Source organism: Mauremys reevesii, linkage group 8 (genome assembly GCF_016161935.1).
Source record: "Mauremys reevesii isolate NIE-2019 linkage group 8, ASM1616193v1, whole genome shotgun sequence".
Taxonomy (NCBI): domain Eukaryota; kingdom Metazoa; phylum Chordata; order Testudines; family Geoemydidae; genus Mauremys; species Mauremys reevesii.
Genome location: NC_052630.1, coordinates 46812361 through 46831341, shown reverse-complemented (window position 1 = coordinate 46831341; position 18981 = coordinate 46812361). Strand labels below are relative to the sequence as shown.

Genomic DNA, 18981 nt, shown 5'->3' with positions numbered 1-18981 from the left:
CAAAGAGAGCTAGGCGAGAGCCGGAATTTGAATTTGGTTGGAAATGCCAAAAAAAATCTGTTCCAAAAAGGAAGTAACAAAACAAAACAAAACAAAAAAACCTGAATTTTCCCATAAAATGTAACTAAAAAAAGTTGTGGAATGAAATTGAAACATTTCATTCTCATTGTGTCTTTTTTATTTTTATAGTATACCATATAAAATTTAAAAAATTGTAAACACAAGTCCTTTCAGAACAGAAAATCAAAATGTTCTGTTTCAAAAAGATTGAAAACCATTTCACTGGAAATTTTCCAACCAGCTCCACTTTCAAATCTTCTAATTTTAGTTCTAATTAATTCTTATTTATTCAGAGCCCGATTCTGCCATCCTGATTCACATGGAATTATACCTTACTCTGCTAGTAACCGCACTAGTTGCCATGGAATTACTTGGAGAATAAGGCGATAGTCAATGTGAGTAATGGTGGCAAAATCTGGTCGGTAGTAAATAAAAAGAGCTGGTATGTCAACAGCCTCCCTAGATAAAGCTGTGTAACTCTACATCCAGAAGCAATATCATTGTCACAGAATAAGGGAGTGTGGGAAATTTCAAGGAGGTTTTTCAAGAGAAAAATACCCAGCATTTTTCTCGTGACACAGCAATGATGTTGCATCTCTCCTGTTAATTTCTGTTCCTCTTCTATTTGGCTTTGTTTCCTTCCTCAGAAGCCCTCAACTGTGGAGCCCCAGAGGGATCTAACCTGTTCCTCTCCTCCTCTTCAATATCTATATGAGATCGCCTGCAGAGGCTGCAAGACCAGTGGACTTTGCTCCGATTGGGTGACATCTTCTGCCCACATGGCCATTGACACGGCACAGATGGCCCAATGCCCATAACATAACAGTGAAACTGTTTCAGACTTCAAAAGTGATACTGGCCAGAAGGGGAAGATGCTTTGTAGCATTAGCCAGGACACTGACCCTCACTCCCAACAAAGACATCAGCCCCATTTCACCACAGTGCTATGCCACTGCCTCAGCACAGGGGGTGAATTAGATGACCCTTCCAACCCTACATTACTATGATTCTATGAAGGCTTGGGGTCCTTCTGGATTCATCACCCTGGAATGACCAGGTAGCAACAGCATCAATAAATGCCATCTTCTGTCTTCATTGTATAGGAGACTTCACTCCTTCCTCCTGGATGAAACTCTGACCACATTCATCACCTCCTTACTGGTTTACTGTAATCCACTGTGTCTGAAGCTGAACTTGGAAGCAAGGTAGAGGCTTCCTCTGGGTCAGGATAAGCAGCCATAAGTACATCATCCTTGTGTTCTGATTACTCCCCTGTCTCTCGGTCCAATTCAAGGACTTGATCCCACTTTCCATGGCCACCAGTGGGGTCAGGACACCTCTGCATCAGCAACTACATCTCCATCTATGACCTAACATGACAGCTGAGCTCCTCTGAGATAATGCCACTTACAAAGCCCAGAGAGAGTATAGGAAAGCCAAAAATAAAGCGTTGATCAGTTGAAAGGGTCTGGCTGTAGAGGAAGCTACCAGAGGAGATCAGAGTAATCTGGAGTCTGGCTACTTTTAGAACATGCTGCAAAGCTCATAATTCTGATTAAGCATTTCATATCACAACTGAAAGCTTGATGTTATGTTAAAAATACTATTTAAAAAATTCACATATCCCAGTAGAACCTGAAAGCAGGTGAAGAGCAGATTAGCTAGAAGACAGATGATAGATAGTCAATATCACAAGTAAATGCTATCGTTACAGCTGGTTGAAAATTGAAATTTTCATTAAAACTTTCCCTACAATTTTGGTTTCCATTTAGTTTCTTCACTGAAATTTCAATGAAAAAAATATTGTCACCATTTGATTTTTTTGAACCAACTCTAACCTGTCCCAAACCCACCTACCGGTAGACAAGGGGGTGAATTGTTGGGGTACAACAATTTAAAAAACAGTCCCAGAATAAGAGGCAGTTGAAAGCTAGTAGCACAAAAAGCTTAAATCAATGTTGGACTCACTTTACCAGCACTGATAACAATCCCTGTCAGCTTAGTTTCACAATTCAGCCTATCGCATGTCCATAATTCTACAGTGATAAAAAGGAGGTGAAAGCAGGTCTCTGAAGACTGGAGGAAGAAGGATCCAAGATGAGGTATGTCCCAGGCAATGAAGGACAGATGATGTATTTATCTGTCTTATTTGCAGGCAAGGATGCCCAGGGCTAAGGCTGCCAAGTATCCATCACTCCCTGCCCTTTATATGAAATTATAATTGTCAGGCACAAATCTAATTAAGCGTGGGGTGAAGGGGCAACAATCCAAGTCTATTATTTGCTCCCTTTCTAAAATAGGCTACTTAAAGTAGAACACTGGATGAGAGGAGCCATTTCACGTGGTTCGAGTTACAGGCTAGGAACGGCAAGCAGCACTCCTTGTATTTTTAGTTGTCGTCACATTATGGTCGGCTAATAAGAGGAGCCCTGACAGCAGCCACATCAAACCCTGGCCTGTCCCAACACAATGGCTGGCTGGTGTGGGGTCCAGCAATCATGCCAGGCCTAACACATTTGAGAGAGACTCTCTTGATCTGGCATGTCCGAATTCCAGCTGCCCCTGCGTAACAGAATGTGGGTTTCCGCCATGGCCCTCCCCCAGAATTCCTGTCTGCAAAGCTAAACCACTTAAAGATACCATTCCCAGTACCTCAACTGGTACAACAACTGCCGTATCCATCAATGCTCCCTTGGCAAGATCAGGGCCAGATTCAGCTCTTAGCTACACAGGTGACAATCTGAATCTGGATTCACTCTGAGAGCTGAATTTGCCCCGTAATGCAAACAAGAAAGGCAGGTGAGACAGACCAGCAGAGTATAGAATTACCTGGCCTCCCTTTTGTATTCTTCCTTATTCAGGGCCAAATTCTGCCTGACAGTACACTGGGAAAGGGTGCACTGGACCTCGCGCTGCCTAAGAACCTGGCAGAACTGCAGTCTTTGAGCTCAGGAGACGCAGGGAACGTTCCAGGCCCACCCACCCCAGAGACATGCGATGCTCCAGAAGGGCATAAGGAACAGTCAGAACTGTGATGCTGGCCAGGGCAGGCCTGGGGCACAGTGGGAGTACACTGAATGGAGAGGGGGGATCAGGGGCGGGGGTGGGGGGAATAAAGAGATAGGGGAAATAAGGGGGGAGGCCAGCCGTTAGGAGGAAAGGGGATGGAATGAGGAGCGATTGGTGAGAGTGGAAAATGGGGGACAGAAATCACTGGAGGAGAAAGTGGGGGACACAGGGAAGGGGTGACAGGAGCTACTGGTGGAAAAGGGTGAACAGGATGGGAACAGGGGCAGATAGAGGGAAGGTGAGTTTATGGGGCTCATGCCAACCTATAGCAGCACCCCAGTTCCCTCCTGCCCAGAAGCCACACACCCTCTGTGGGCCCTGGCCACCCCCCACAAGCCTCCTTTGGCTCCCCACTAGGCACTCCTCTTTGAGGGGAGAAAGGGACAAGGGCTGGCTCCCTCACGCTAGCTCCCACCACTGGGTGGGACCTCATGAGTGATATCTGACCTCAGCCCCATGCCTCTCACCAGTGCTACATCCACATGAGGCTTTGCAAAGGAATGGCTAGGATCACATGCAAGTTATCTATAGGCATGCAAGCTAGCCAATGAAATAACTGGCATCAAAGGTCACCCCAGGAGCCACACTACCTTTGGGGGGGGGGCTACATGAACCCAATAAAGTGGTGCAGCCACAGGTGCACATGCCAAGGGACTCCAAGATAGAGTCATTCCTCCTAGTGTTGCCCCACATTAGCATATCTCCCCCTGCCCCCCGCTCCGCCTGCTTTCTCCGGGCTGGGACTCAGAATTGCATTGCACTGATTTCTAACGCCTCAGGCAGCTTGGGCTCAGACCCTCAAAGGTATTTAGGCACTTAACTTCCACAACCGAAGCACCTAAATACCTTTGAGAATCTGGGCCTCTGATTTTACCATCCAACTTCCCATTTTATTCACTCCAATTCATGTAGAAAAGACCCCACGGACATACAGTTGCCAGAGTATGCTCCCCATAAACTAAAAGAGCATGAAACCCTCCCGCAATTAGCACTCATTAATTTAATAACCTCTCCTTAAGAATAATGGCAACGCATGTGGGTCGTTGCCATTTTTAATGGCCCGGTATTTAAAAGACATTTAGCTGGTTTGTTTCACTGTTAAATATTCACACTGAAAGAAATGACTGTGAGGTGGTGTAGCGGGACCCCGGTTCTGCTGAAAACAGTCAGCAAGGTTTTATTCCTGGAGGAAAGATAATTGAAACCCAGTCAGATAAACCCTTACCCTGCCCTACAAATGGGGGTGAAACTCTGCTTTCTCAGAGAACGTCCCCTCTTTTAACAACCAAGCAGATGGTTCAATGCTCCCCTTTGCCCCATGCAAGAGGCTTTGGGCACTAGACAAAATACATTAGTTGGAGGGCATCATTGGAGGAGGGGAAAAGGGGCCCAGACCACCCACCCGTTGGCCCCTGACCACAGATGGAAAATTGAGTGGCATTGCGACTCCACACATCGGCTTGCCTCCTCCCACACTTTTGTAATCCTTCCAGTGCCCATGGGTACCAGCTCCCCACCCCCAGGGAAAAGTGAAGCAGGGGGTGTCTTGAATCCCCAGGCCCCAGAAGGGTGGAGAACTGGATCCAGGCTTTTGGTGCTGTCTGGGGAAGCAGGGACGCAGAAGGAGGGGGTCTAGGGCTCCCAGAACTGCCTGACCCCTGGTGGGGATGGTGCTCTTTAGCCTGACTGCCTCATTGAGTATGAGCTTGGGGCTGGGTGTGGGGCAGGGAGACCGTAGGGCTGGGTGCAGGGGAAGAGCTCAGAGCTCAGTGTGGGGCAGAAGGAGAAGAGTGGGTGTAGATTGGGTTGCACGGAGGACAGCGTGAGGCTGGGTGTGGGGCAAAAGGAGAGGAGGGGTGTAGACTGGGGTGCACGGAGGAAAGCATGTGGCTGGGTGCAGAGGCAGTGTGGAGCACATAGGGACAACTTGGGGCTGGATGCAGGACAGGGGAGGGAGATCTCTGGGCCCCTTCCTTAGGAAAACACCAATTGCATCCCTGAATCCATTGTGCAGTCATTCTGCACAGCTGCAGGGCAATGGAGAATATCTATAATGACCAGAATCAGAATCCTGGAGCAAAACACTCCTAATCTTGGAGGGTAGAAACCCAGGTCTTAGTCTGCTTATAGATTCCCGTGACCATTATGATCATCTCACATGACCTGCCAGATACAAACCAAAGAACATACCTGAGTAATTTCTGCATCAAAGCCATAACTTGTGTGACTGAAATAGGTTCAGAGTGATCAAGCTGGGCCCATTATAAAGAAATCTCTAAACTGTGAACTTGGATCCCAGACTCACTCCAGGCTTTCAGCACATGCCCACCCTAAACATCAGAATGTGAACAACAGAACCACCAGACAAAATGCTAAGGTGAAATCCTGGTTCCACTGATGTCAATGGCAACCCCCCCACCCCCTTGATTTCAATGGCATCAGGATTTCATCCTTAAAAATCCTGAAGTGCATCATTAGCTCATGCTGAGGCTCCGAATTCTCCTTTCCATTTATGCTGAGATAAAGTTCCTGACAAGAAATGTCATTGTGAACTAATTGTTTAATACTGGTGTTACTGTACTTGATAATTACATTTTTGGAAGGTATTAGTGGAATCCCTTTCCTAAAGGTTGTAGGCTGAGGAAGCAGTTATGTGATTTGCAGCTAATTGTGCAATTAGGTTTGTTGATTATACACAGCAAGTCTGCTACTCTGTAATGTAACAAATGAGATAAGTAGTGACAATGGTTTAAACCACTTCCCCTCTCATCCACTGCAATAGCAGCCTCAGATTCTCATTTAATTTATTCAGAGCATCGTAGACGTTAAGGCCAGAAGGGACCATTGTGATCATCTAGTCTGACCTCCTGTATAACCCAGGTCTAAAACCTCCCCCAGTTATTTCTGCATCAAGCCCATAACTTCTGTTTGAGCTACAGTATGTATTTTAGAAGGATAGCCCTTCTTGATTTGAAGAGTTGAAGTGATGGAGTATCCACCACACCCTTAGGTAGATTGTTCCATGGTCAAATACCCTCAATGTCAAAAATGTACACCTTATTTTTAGTCTGAATTTGTTTAGCTTCAGCTTCCAGACACTGGATCTTGTTATGTCTTTTTCTGCTAAATTAAAGAACCATCTACTTCCAGAAATCTGTGGTACCTTCAGACCACAATCAAGTCACCTCTTAAGCTTCTCTTGGATAAACTAGATAGATTGAGCTTCTTAAATCTCTCACTATGTATTGCCAACCCCAAGTGTTCAAAAATCACAAGTCAGATCCCCTGACATCATGAGTTGTTTGTTTTTTTTTAAATCCCAGGCTTTTTAAGCCAAATATATTGAGGTTCTTATTTGTCTTCCGGCTTCTGAGCCTTTAGGACCACTCATGTCACTGTTTTGAGCTTTTCTCTGCAACCAGGAGGCTATAAACTTACTTTAATTTTTTTTTTAAAAGCTGAGATGCTTGCACAATCACATGACTCCAGGAGCTGCCGCTTCAAATAAAACATGTAATATTGGGATACTTGAGATTACACTATGAGAGTTGGCAACCCAACAATGTACCCTGCAACAGGTTGTGAATAGAGTTCCTTTGGAGAAGTATCTTCCATTTACTTAGTACCCAGAAAAAATGACAACAGTAATAATGCTTAGAGCTTTATAAACTTTAGGCCAGCTCCCCAGCTGGGGTGAATTATTGAACCAGAGGATCCGGCACATTATTCTTAACTGAACCCCTAGAAAGAGGGGCAGGATTATTAACCCAATTACACAGATGCAGAAAAGGAAGCCCAAAGAGGATAAGGCCCAGTTTGTTGAATTAAGCCACAGCCTGCGGTGGCCCATGGGGAGCTGCAGGAGGGATTGTGCTTTGGGAAGGACAGTCCCCTCCCACAAGCCGTGGTGTGTCGGAGCAGCATGCACTTCATGCTGTCCCTTTGGAGGAGGCAACTTGGCACTCCCAGCTCTGCTTTACACTAGTATTAAAATGCAAACCAGAGTGATATCATGGAGAAACATCAGGAGCTGGTGGCTTTTTTCTCCCCAGAGCTTCCGTTCCTTGCAGGTGAGGAAAAAACAAACACCTAAGCTAGCCGGAGACTAAATAAGAATAATAGAATCATAGAATCTCAGGGAAGGGACCTCAGGAGGTCATCTAGTCCAACTACCTGCTCAAAGCAGGACCAAACCCAACTAAATCATCCCAGCCAGGGCTTTGTCAAGCCTGACCTTAAAAACCCCTAAGGAAGGAGATTCCACCACCTCCCTAGGTAACCCATTCCAGTGCTTCACCACTCTCCGAGTGAAAAAGTTTTTCCTAATATCTAACCTAAACCTCCCCCACTGCAACTTGAGACCATTACTCCTTGTTCTGTCATCAGGTACCACTGAGAACAGTCTAGATCCATCCTCTTTGGAACCCCCTTTCAGGTAGTTGAAAGCAGCTATCAAATCCCCCCTCATTCTTCTCTTCTGCAGACTAAACAATCCCAATTCTCTCAGCCTCTCTGCATAAGTCATGTGCTCCAGCCCCCTAATCATTTTTGTTGCCCTCCGCTGGACTCTTTCCAATTTTTCCACATCCTTCTTGTAGTGTGGGGCCCAAAACTGGACACAGTACTGCAGATGAGGCCTCACCAATGTCGAATAGAAGAAACATTTCCTTTCATTAAGGAGAATATAAATATTTCACTAAGGGATTTAGGAGCACAAATCCCACTGAAAGTCAATGGAAAATCTGCCCCCCACTTGCTTGGTTGCCTATCCTTTCTCCTCAGTCATGTTCTCACACTATAAAAACCATTGTGTGCTGTTTTAATGTTGCCACATAAAATCATGTTCATGTTTTTACCTTGTAAAGTCTGTTTACATTTAAAAAGGGAGGGTCTCAAACAGTGTCCCAGCTCATTAAATTTGGGGGGAGAGGGCAGATTCTGAAAAAGAAATGTTTTCAGTTATTGTTTAATTCTGGGCTGGGCCTAGATATATATTAAACTTTCAAGGGCTCTGATTTTCAGCCCCTGAGCCACAAGAAACGAACATGCTTGTCAATGTATGGTTTTTATTTTTCTGAGTGTTATTTTTCCCCTCTGTTTCATTTTACCAGCAGCAGTGCCAAAAAAAATAAAAACTAAAAGCCAAAGCAAACGGCTGTGACTGGCTTCACAAGTGCAGTTTTATATGAGCAACTACAGATGTAGTTTTGATCTGTGAGTAATGTGTTTGTACCCCAAAAATAAATAAAAATACCAACACAAACTCCACAGCAATGATGAAATCCAGAAGGTTTATCATCTCCGTTTTTAATACAGAAAAACTTCCCAGCATAGGCGCCGACCCCATGGGTGCTCCGGGGCTGGAGCACCCATGGAAAAAAAAATAGTGGGAGCTCAGTACCCACTGGCAGCCCCACAGATCAGCTCCCCCATTCCCTCCCAGCACCTCCCACCCACCACGGATCAGCTGTTTAGCGGCACCCAAGAGGCGCTGGGGAGGGGAGGAGAAGCAAGGGTGGGGTGTGCTTGGGGGAGGGGGCAGAACAGGGCAGAGCGGGAGTGGAGGCTTGTGGGAAGGGATGGAGTGGGGGCGGGGCCTGGGGTGGAGCAGGGGGTCGAGCATCCCTCAGCAACTCATAAAGATGGCATCTATGCATCCCAGTTGCATCTTGTATCCCTCCCCAATTTAGGGCCTCATCCAAAGATATTTCATTGATATCAATGGGCTTTGGATCAGGCCTTTAATAATTTTGCCAATCGTTGGCTATATAGAAATTCAGACTTCACTTTCTCAACCTACTTCCTTTTCTAAACAAGGTCATTTCTTCCAAGGAAAGGTTTTCCAAAATCTCTTGAGATTTACTGAGCTGCACACAGTTTGATTTGGTGTGAACGGCTGGTGATCATAGTGTCATGGTTGCTATCTTGGCCAATAACACACTGGGGACTGAAGCAGGGACATCCAGACCAGAAACCTGAGCTGCTACAGTTGAGCTAAAGAGCCAACCCCCTGGGGTGGAGGCTATAACAGACTCCTGTCTTCTGTGGGGTGGGTACAAGGAAGACAGGTAGTACATGCTCAGCAGTCGGTTATACCGACACCAATATTCCACACTGCTCCTAAAATGTCTGACCCCAACTCTCTCTGTAATGATCAATTTCACCTGCACCCGGAAATGTCTAGGCTTGATTCACAAACACATGAAAGTAACAATGAAAACTTGAGGCCAGATTCTGCTCCCATTAAAGCAAAAACACCCTGGACTTCAACAGACACAGGCCCTGGATTCCAAGTCAGGGCCCATTCCACATAGGCTGACCAGACAGCAAGTGTGAGAAATCGGGACAGGGGGTGGGGGGTAATAGGAGCCTATATAAGAAAAAGCCCCAAATATCAGGACTGTCCTGATGGCCAGCACAAGTGCCATGCACCATTTAAGACGTGTTAGTTCACAAAATAAGGCTTCAGAGTTGCTGTTTAGAAATGGAACCTTAATTAGCTGGGGCTGGCTCTATGCACATGGGCAAATTTTACCCAGAAAGTGAATTTTGACCCCGAAATCACAAGTATGCACTGTGCAGACCTGATTCCAAGATTCACCCTCATCCACTCAGGGAACAGAAACAATGCCAGCTGACCTCTGTGTCCACTCCAAAGGACACCAGTTTCAAATGTCACATGCTTGCAATGAACGGCTTGCAAATCATCTGCAGACCTGGCATTATTCGGAGAAATCAGTGGGCAAATAATTTCTAATGACCTGGTCAACTGGAGGAAATCGGGGTCTGTTCATGGACAGAAAAAGAGGTGACCCGGGTCACATACACACCCACCCACCACAAATATCTTCCTTTGGTACTAAAATTAATTCTGCAAATTCCTGCGAGATTCGGGGCATTTGTAAGAGGATGCTATGCCAAATGAAGAGGGGGTAAGAATATCTAAAAAATACTGGTTTGTTTGGTTGCACCATGAGGCGAGCAATACTTGGGGCCCTGCCTAGGGGCAGTGCAGTGGGTATTACAGGCAAAGTGGCTTCACAGGAGCCCCTCTGCACCAAGGAAATGGTATCTGCATCAGCCCTGCTTAATGCAGAAGGCTATGAAGTGAGCCAGGGAGGCTCTCCTCTCCTCCCCACACTGCCTCAGGGCTGTAGTCACAGCCTTCTAATGGCTTCACAATTCCCTGCCATGGAGAGTTTGGGGAAGATGGGCATTCCCAGCTCAACTCTTCCTAACTAAACACTACCACAAATAAAAATTGTAGAACTAACATAATGTTTCCCATCATCCCTCTGTTTGTTCTCTTTCCCCCTAGCCTGTGTCAGTCTGCCCCTTCAGGGCAGGAACTGTCTAGTACACTGTTTTTACAGCCCTACCACAATGGGGTCCCTATCTTGGTTGGTCAGTAGGCACTACTGTATTAAATGTCAATCATTCATTATTCCCCCTGATTCTGCTATCAAGATACCCAGGGCTTAGTGCTGTGTACTGAATGGCATGATTAATACTTGTGTGAGTATTTGGATTTACGAAACTTCAGTATTTGCAATTGTTAATGGATTCCCCTTCACTCTTTATGTTAAGGTGCCATTCATGAAAGCTTTATAAAGGGGTAATAAATGATTAATAGATGTTTTAAGAAATGGTTAATCAATTATTATACAGCCAATAAATCAGTTGCTCATAACTCAGGCTGGGAAGGAAAGGTTTTCTTGCCCTGTGCAAATTTTGGACATTTTGAAAAATTTTCCCCATCTTCAATTGGGCCGAAAAGTCACAATCTGGAAAAGTCACCTCGACTCAAAGCAATGGAAACTTTATTTTAAACCAATTTTCAAGTTGGACGCTTCACTGAACCCGAGGCTGCTTCACAAATTGGCGTTTTTCGGTGAAAAATATTTTGTTGAAAAATCCCCAACCTGCTCTTATTAGAACCAGCCATAATGCTTTCTACTGATGTGCTTATACCCTTCTATAAATACATACTAGAACATCTAATACTCATTTCTAAATGCTTTATGAATGAAATCTTAATCCCATTGCAAACAGAAAGAAATGCTCCACATACTGGGGAATTGTAACTATTTATCTTAGGTAAAATGTTTTTAATGCCACCATAAAGTTTGTCCAAATCCCTCATCTGCATAATTTTGTTTTAAATCAGCATCTAGACACATAGGTGAAATCCTGCCCCCATTGAGTTAAATGGCAAACCTCCCATTGACTTCAACCGACCAAGATTTAATCATGGGGCCCAATCCTGCTGGCACTGAAGTCAACTAGAGCTTTGCCATTGATTTGTATGGAAGAAGGTCTAGGCCAATAAACAACTATTTTACATTCATAAACTCTTATTTAAGTACCCCTGGGTGAGATTTTGGATGTAATATTTAGGGGCTTACCTTTGGAAATTGAGCCAACAGAACTAACTTATAAATCACCTACAATAATAACTAACCATTACAGAATCATAGATCAGTTTAGAATAATTAGATGTTTCCAATATTAACTGCTCTCTCCACGTTAATTTAGTGCTAATAATGCCAATACAATACATATCAAGACTGTGGGCCTGTTTGTGTGCATTTCTATGTGGCATTGTCACTAAATCTGGCACATGAAGAAACCAAACTATAAGCAGAATGAGAGGAGGATAAGTATGTTTGGAAAATAGTTATTAAAAACATACAAGTATGGGAATCTCAATACAGCTAAAAGAAACTGAAAGAGTATAGAGATCTTTGGGGGTTTTCCCCCGTCTTCTCTATGCTGTCACACTAATTAAAGTGATCTGGTTATCTTGTATGAAAACAATCTGCATACCCATTGTAACTCATACTGTCTCCATTCTGCTGTATTCCCTTAACTTCTCTATTTTTCACCTCCTTAAAGGTCTGATCCTGTTCCCACAGAATTCAATGGCAAAACTCCCACTGACTTCAATGATGCAGGACTGAGCCCTTAATACTTAGGTAACAACTAATTTAATTGATAATTATACTGTCATAGGGTTGGGTTTTTTTATTTCTAGTAAAAGGCTAGTAATAAAATGAAGCCATCTAATAATTAGATCAAGTGGGTATATTCACAAGAAATTGGCTTTTCATTTGTATACATTTCTGAGTATCTATCTATCTATCTATCTATCTCTGGGTTGGAACCATTTTCCCAAGTAGTTCTTACTCATGCAAAGAGTCCTAGTCAGCCAGATCCCCTCCACTTGGTGGAAATCAGCATTGCTCGGTGCATTTCAACAGAACTATTGCAATGTGCCCCAGTTGCAAATCTGGCTCAGTGACTACACTGTGACGTCTTATTTCAATAAGGTAGATCCATATGAGTAAAGGCAGCAGGATTGGGCCCCTTATCTAGCTAAACGTTCAGAAGCCATGAAAACAGACATATATAAGGCACAACCTCAAAAGCCAAGCGTACGGCAACTTAGGCAGGTGTTTATATTGTGACATTTAATCATATTTTCCCTTCACTACCATAATAGCAAGGAAGTATGTTCTGAAGGCTCGTTTTGATTTTTTTTTAAAGCGGACACATTACATTGCTTTTAATCCCACAAAGTACTAAAATTTGCAGCTATATTTTTACCAATGGATTAACATGACACACACATACCAAGTCATGAGACCAAAAAACCCACAACCGTTTTTAATTTTTTTAGCTGAACCTCTTCCTTTCATTTCAGCTTCAGAGAGTTCTTTCCTTGTTTCCTGAGCGTTTGAAAACAACGCCAAGCTTCCACTCTCACAAATTCTACTTCAAACTTTACTTGTAGCTGCAGTAATTAAACTCATGTCTTCTACACAGGCCTTAAAGGGAAGTTACAGAAGCCGCTTTAGCAAAATATCAGATTTGCCCTAGAATACACTCTCCTTATTAACATAGTGAGAGAAGAACTTTGCCAGTATACTCAGTTTTCTAATAAATCAGATACATTTCCAATGTTCCTGAATGAATATCATGGAGCTTGTCAATATGTGTAGTATTCTCATGCATAAAAGTCTGAACTTTTGACTCCTGGGAAATGCCCTGTTAAACAAGCCCACTGGCCCACAAACATGGGTGGCCACTGATGCATCTCCAGCATACTGGACATTATGGTACTTCTGGGAAGGGCATGGGCCCACCCTCACCAATGTGACCCCGCCCTGCCACCCAGAGGATGAGATTTTGAAGAGCTGCTGGCAGCCACACCTCCTGGAATGGAGTGGTGAGCTCTTTGGTGTTGTCCATACAGCACAGGGGACAAAACCATAGGAAAAAAGAGGACTGTCTGTCTTAACATGGGACGAACGGCCAGCCTCCCACCAGCACACCTCTGCAAAGACACAAACTATACAACTCGCAGAACCTGGGAAAATGAGCCCCAGCATTAAACACTGAGAAACTTGCAAAACTGCTACTGACTTCAGCAGCAGCAGGATCTGGCCCCATTTTCCTGGTTTGCCAAGGGCCTGATCCAAAACCCCTTTAAAGCAGTAGGATTCTTTCCATTGGCTTTAAACAGGCTTTGAAGCAGGCCGTCCTGGGGGTCCAGCTCTGCCATGTAGGTAGCACCCATAGTAAAAGGCAGCACGCAGGCCTGGAGGAGCTGTGCAGGGAATCACAAGCCCTCCCTAGCAGTCACAGGGAGCCCAACCCAGGGAATGAGAGAGAGAGGGAAATGTCACCTCTGCTGACCTGCCTTCAATGTCAATGCTTTTAAGAGAATAATTTCCAGAGTAGATACGAAACTTTTTAACTATTATCTGTAGATACATCACACAATGATTACGGTACCAATGAGCTACTGGTTCTCAGCAGAGAACTTACTTGCCGCCCTTTGGTGAATTATTATGTATATACTCGATTCAGGGAATCCCTGTAAACCTCCATCCATCCCCTCTGCCCAATTGGCATCAAGAGGTCCCTGGTGCAATGCAGTCTGGAGGGGAGGGTGGGCCCATGGGGTGCTGTGTCTGCGGGAAAGCAGCAGTCCCAGGGCCACTCCTGCATCCGTCCCTTATGCTGGGGGAGAAAGCTCCTTGCTCTCCAAACATCCCCACAGCCACACCCTGTGGTTCTCACCCAAGTCAAACTCCTGCTGAAGTCAAGAGAAGTCTTGCCTGGGTGAAGACTTCAGGAGCAAGGCCCCACTCACTGTCTTAACAAGAAGGTGCCCCCTCTCCCCACCTTTCCAGCCCTGCAGGGCTAGTCCCAAGGCTGGGACTCTGCAGATATGGGTTCAGTTCCCCCTGGGAGCTTGGCTAAGTCACCTAAAATGAAATCCTACCCCCACAGAAGTGAATGGGAGTTTTGCCATTGAGCCCAATGGGACCAGAATTTTGCCATTAATCTCTGGGTGCCTCAGTTCCCCCATCTGTGCAATGGGGTTTAAGGGTGAACACACGGAAGACCGGGAGGTGCTCAGACACTGCAGTGATGGGGGGCTGGTAGGCTCCTTAGATAAAATACTTTGTGTGAGTGCATTTGAGCTCATGTGAAAGAAACCAGGACTCCCCGTTTTTAAAGCTACATAGAGGCTTGGGGAAGTGGTGTGGAATAGCGCAGCAGATATCCCGCTCGGACATACCGGGTGTGCAGAGTTCTGCGCGGCAAATCCAGCCCGGCTGCCCGGGAAGAACCCACGCGCTCTAGGGGCCACTTCAGGCCTTTCAGGAACCCCAATCCCGCTGGCTTTCCACGGGCTCCCGGGTGCACTGGGCCCTTCGGACACTTCAGCCCTTGCAACACGTGTAGTTGTTCCCCCGGCCTCTAGCCTTAGCAAGGCGGTGAGCGCCACACAACCCCCGCTGGGGGTCCGGCTGCGCCCCCGGAGTGTCCCGAGCCCAGAGCCGCAGCCAGACACGAGGGGCGCTTCCGAGTGAGACGCGACGGAGGGAAAGAGCCCCGCGCAGCCCTGGCCAGCTGCTGGGCACAGCCCTTAGCCCGTCTCGGCAGCCGCGTGCCTGCGGGAGTGCGCGTTTGGCCGGGCTGCGCTCCAGCCGCGGGCATTGCAAAGCAAAGCGATGCACCTGGTCGCCACGCACCGGCCCTCGCGCCCCCGGCCCCGCAGCCCCGTTCTCAGATCGCTTCTCCCCGCGGAGCAGAACCGGACCTGCGGCCCCCAGCACAGGCCTTTCTCCGGGCAGAGGTCGCGCTCTGAGAGGACCGGGGTTGGGGGCTGGCTGGCCGGTCTGTCTGTCCGTCCGTCCTGCCGCCCGGGGCGGAGGCGATCGCGCTCAACTTACTTCTCATAGTCGAGCTTGCAGTAGAGCTTCTTGTCGCGGTAGAAGCAGGTGGTCTCCAGAGGCTCCTTGCAAGAGGCGCACTGCACGCACTGCTCGTGCCAAAGGCTGTCATTGAGCCGCAGCAGAAACCGGTCCGAGATCACCCTCTGGCAGCCCTCGCACACCGACTTGGGGCTCACGCCTCTGCCTGCGACCAAAGAAACACGGGGAGGGGTGGCACCATGGGCAGCACAGAGGACCCTTCCTCAGGCCTCCCTTCCCCAGGACCCCAGGTCTCCAATGAGCCACAAGCCACTTCCAGAGGCTCCTTGGGCTTGTTGTGCCTCTTCTCGGAAGAGCTGGGGGCCGGAGCAAATCAAAACGATCGTCCCAAAGGCAGGGGATGTTTTCTGGGCAGAGAAATGATCGAGTGAACTTATTTCACCGGAGCAAGAATTCCCAGGCCGCCCTGACACAAACCCGTGGGATTTGCACACACGCGCCTTAGAAATATACATTGCGCAGGGACACACACGCGAGAAAATACACTGCCCGCTGTCTGGTGTGTCCCCTCCGCAACTGAGCGGGTGCGAGTCAGACTCGAGTCTCAAAGAATATTTTGTCGGGTTTTTTTCCTAAACGAATTTGTAGGAAAATAACAAAAATATTTGACCTCCCAAAGATGGCAAAAGATGATCGGCAGGAAATCCACTATGGAAATAAACATCTCGATAGGAAGCGGTTAGTTTTTCAAAGAATTCACCTTCCTTATTTAAGTTCGTGTTTATGCTCACGAAAGCGCCCCCACCCATGACACATTTTTTAAAAAGTGGCATTAAAGGAATGAAATGTTTGGGGTCGAAATAATCCTTAAGGAACCCATTTGACTCGCGAGATAAGGAGAGAATTTATAAATCAACAAAAACCAGGAGCAGATATGATCAAAGGGGAAATTTTGTGCCTCATGCTAATAGAGAAGTGAAATGAAGATGAAAAAGAAAACACTTCAGCTAATAAAAAGAAGAAATTTCACTCATTTGAATTTTAAGATTTTTATCAGCAGTTGAACTGTGGTACTTGAAGACGAATTTAGTTTTGAGTCATCTATTCTGGATTAAGGTATTTCTTACAAGGGCTAAACATTCTTCAAAATATGGGTATTTTCCTCTTAAACAAATCTAGATAGATTTAGATTCCACAAATATGTAATGTATATATCTTATATGTGCACAGTATATATCTGAGTATTTATGTATGTTTTATATATATACACACATTATATGTGTTATAGATCTATAGTTAGAAACAAACATGAGTGCAGCTAATATAGAGAAACGCGCTATAGAATAACAGGAATGGTATCTGAGATGGTAAATTTGTAAACATTCCATCGGTATAAATTCCACAATGCTATCTGCACCAATCTGTGATTTCCAACACAGTAATTATTATGTTTCTTATTATTAGTAATCAAAGCAACAAAGAGAGAGACATCTAAGCGGTTCGTTCTTTTTTTTAAAAATCCATTCATTTTATAACCCTAAAACCGTAAATTAGGTGGATATTTTTCATTTCTTTTAAGAGCGGGGAAGACAATTAAAAAACAAACGATTCAATGAAAAATCGCCCGTTTTCCTGAATCCTAGCCCAATATTCTGGAAGGCAATTTTCAAATAGTTTTTATTTTGATTTTTCAAGGCCTATTTAACAAAAACAAAAAGACAATCCCGGGTGAAGAAAAAAGCAGAATCCCCCGCCTATTCCACGCACAAAGGCTGCGGATTTCGATCCCTGGTTCTTCTACACTTGATTTTATTTGTAACTTTCGTACAGGTGGGAAATGAGTTCTAAGCTGGGGTGGGGAGGGGGGTAATGTATGCACCTAACTAGGCTGTTTATTCTCGGTCACTGGAGCCAGGGCGCGTGCTCACCGGAGTGAAATCCTGCAAACTTTTGCTGAGGCTCTGGCTAAATCCGATTTCTTGCCTTCTCGCTCTGAGAACGTGAGCGGCACGTTCACACATGCATTCGGTAGTGGAGTGTGGGAAGGGCAGGGAAGAAAAGGCCCAATTTAACCGCAGCTTTAGGCTGGACCCTGATTTCAGGGGGAAGCTCGATCAGCGGCGCTAGAGGGGCGTCAGATTTCACCAGGGGCTTGAAATCAACCATTGCCCCAGAGAGCGCCCGAAACCGAGCCGAACCCCTCGTCTCTCACCGGGGTAGCAAGGAGAGAGGGGCTGCGCAGCGCCTCACGCCCTCACAAGACGCAGCAGCCTTTTCTTTTCTCTGTTCAATGGGTGGGATGCGGGGTCCCCCTCCCCCGGCCCCCTCAACCCTGGGGCGAGATCAGCACGGGAAGTTTCTTGCAACTTACCCAGCAAGGAGGAGAACGGGGCCGAGGTCTCCAGCGCGTTCTGCAAATTCTCTTCCATTTTCAACCCGTCTAACATGGTGAGGGACCGAGAGGGGAGTCAGCCCGGCTGCAAAACAGCAATGCACACGCGGCGTTTAGACTCACCCCGGAGCCGGGCTGGGGCCGAACTGGACAAGGCGGGGTGGTGGGGGTGGCTACTCGATCAGATTTTGTCCTGGGCCGGTTGGCTCGTTGCAAGAACTCCCCTGGCCTCCACCTCCGGGGATCCGGGGCTGCATCTTCCCAACTGGCCCCCTCACAGCGGACCCCGCTTCAGCTCCATCCCCCCTTTGCAGGCGAGGCGCGGATCCATCTACCACCGCTCCGAGAGGGACCCTGGGCAATCGGAAAGCCGCTGGGGAGCCCCCCAAAGCCCCTCGCTTTGCGCCCAGCCCCCCGCAGAGCTCGCTTACCTGGCCGGCGCGGGGACAGCTGCAGAGTAGCCGCAAAGGGGGAATCCCTGGTTCCTGCGGGCAGACGGGTCTGGGGAGCCCTGGAGGAAAGGCCGGTTCCTCCCCTGGGCCGGCAGCCCCCTCTGCAGCCCCCCGGCTGCTCTTCTGCAGCGCTTTGCCCTCCTCCTCGCTCCCAGGGGCCGGCAGAGCCCTCTTGCCCCGAGACCGACTCGGGACGCTCTCCCCGGGGGTTGCGCTTTTGCAAAGCGGACGCGGCCGGGCCAGCTGCGTTTGCTCCTCGGGGTGGGGAACTGCAGGTGAGCGGGAGGCGGTTGCCCGGAGTTGCTGGCATATGTCCGCTTCTCTCTCGGGTAGGCGGCTTCCCCTAGCAGTTCTCCTCGGGCCCTACGCTGCGCTAACCCGGGGGAAAGCGAGCTCGGGGCTTGGCTCTCTCCCTGCTGCGGGCGCTGGCCTCAGTTCCTGACTCTGGTACCTCCCAGTCTCATCTCTAAGTTTCCTCCCCATCTGCAACTCTCCTGCCTCACCGCACCCTCTCTCTCTCCATGCCAGCCTGCGCTGCGCTCTGTCTCTGCAAACACAGCTCTGTAATGAAGAGCGAGGACACAGGGTGCAGTAAAGGCGTGTAAAGCACCCACGCCGCATGCATATTTAATAGTGGGGGGGACCCTACACCCATGCAATATTAGGGTGGTACACCTAACCACTCACAGCCGGGAAATGCTCAAGTTAAGGTCGAATGTGCAATCTTAGCATCCCAGTGCATGCACAAGGATACAATCTTTGGCGGAAACCCGAGCTC

The 18981-nt window shown here is 47.1% G+C and overlaps 1 protein-coding gene across 1 annotated transcript in view; it reads right to left on the bottom strand.

Moving 5' to 3' along the window:
- LMX1A (LIM homeobox transcription factor 1 alpha) overlaps positions 1-18277 on the bottom strand; it is a 140597-nt gene extending 122320 nt beyond the window's left edge. The window contains exons 1-3 of the mRNA XM_039485242.1: positions 18183-18277; positions 17731-17836; positions 15378-15564 (exon numbers count right to left, since the gene is read on the bottom strand). Of these exons, the coding sequence (XP_039341176.1) occupies positions 15378-15564; positions 17731-17806 (263 nt within the window). The 5' untranslated portion in view covers positions 17807-17836; positions 18183-18277. The remainder of the gene's footprint in view (positions 1-15377; positions 15565-17730; positions 17837-18182) is intronic.
- Positions 18278-18981: the final 704 nt, after the last annotated feature.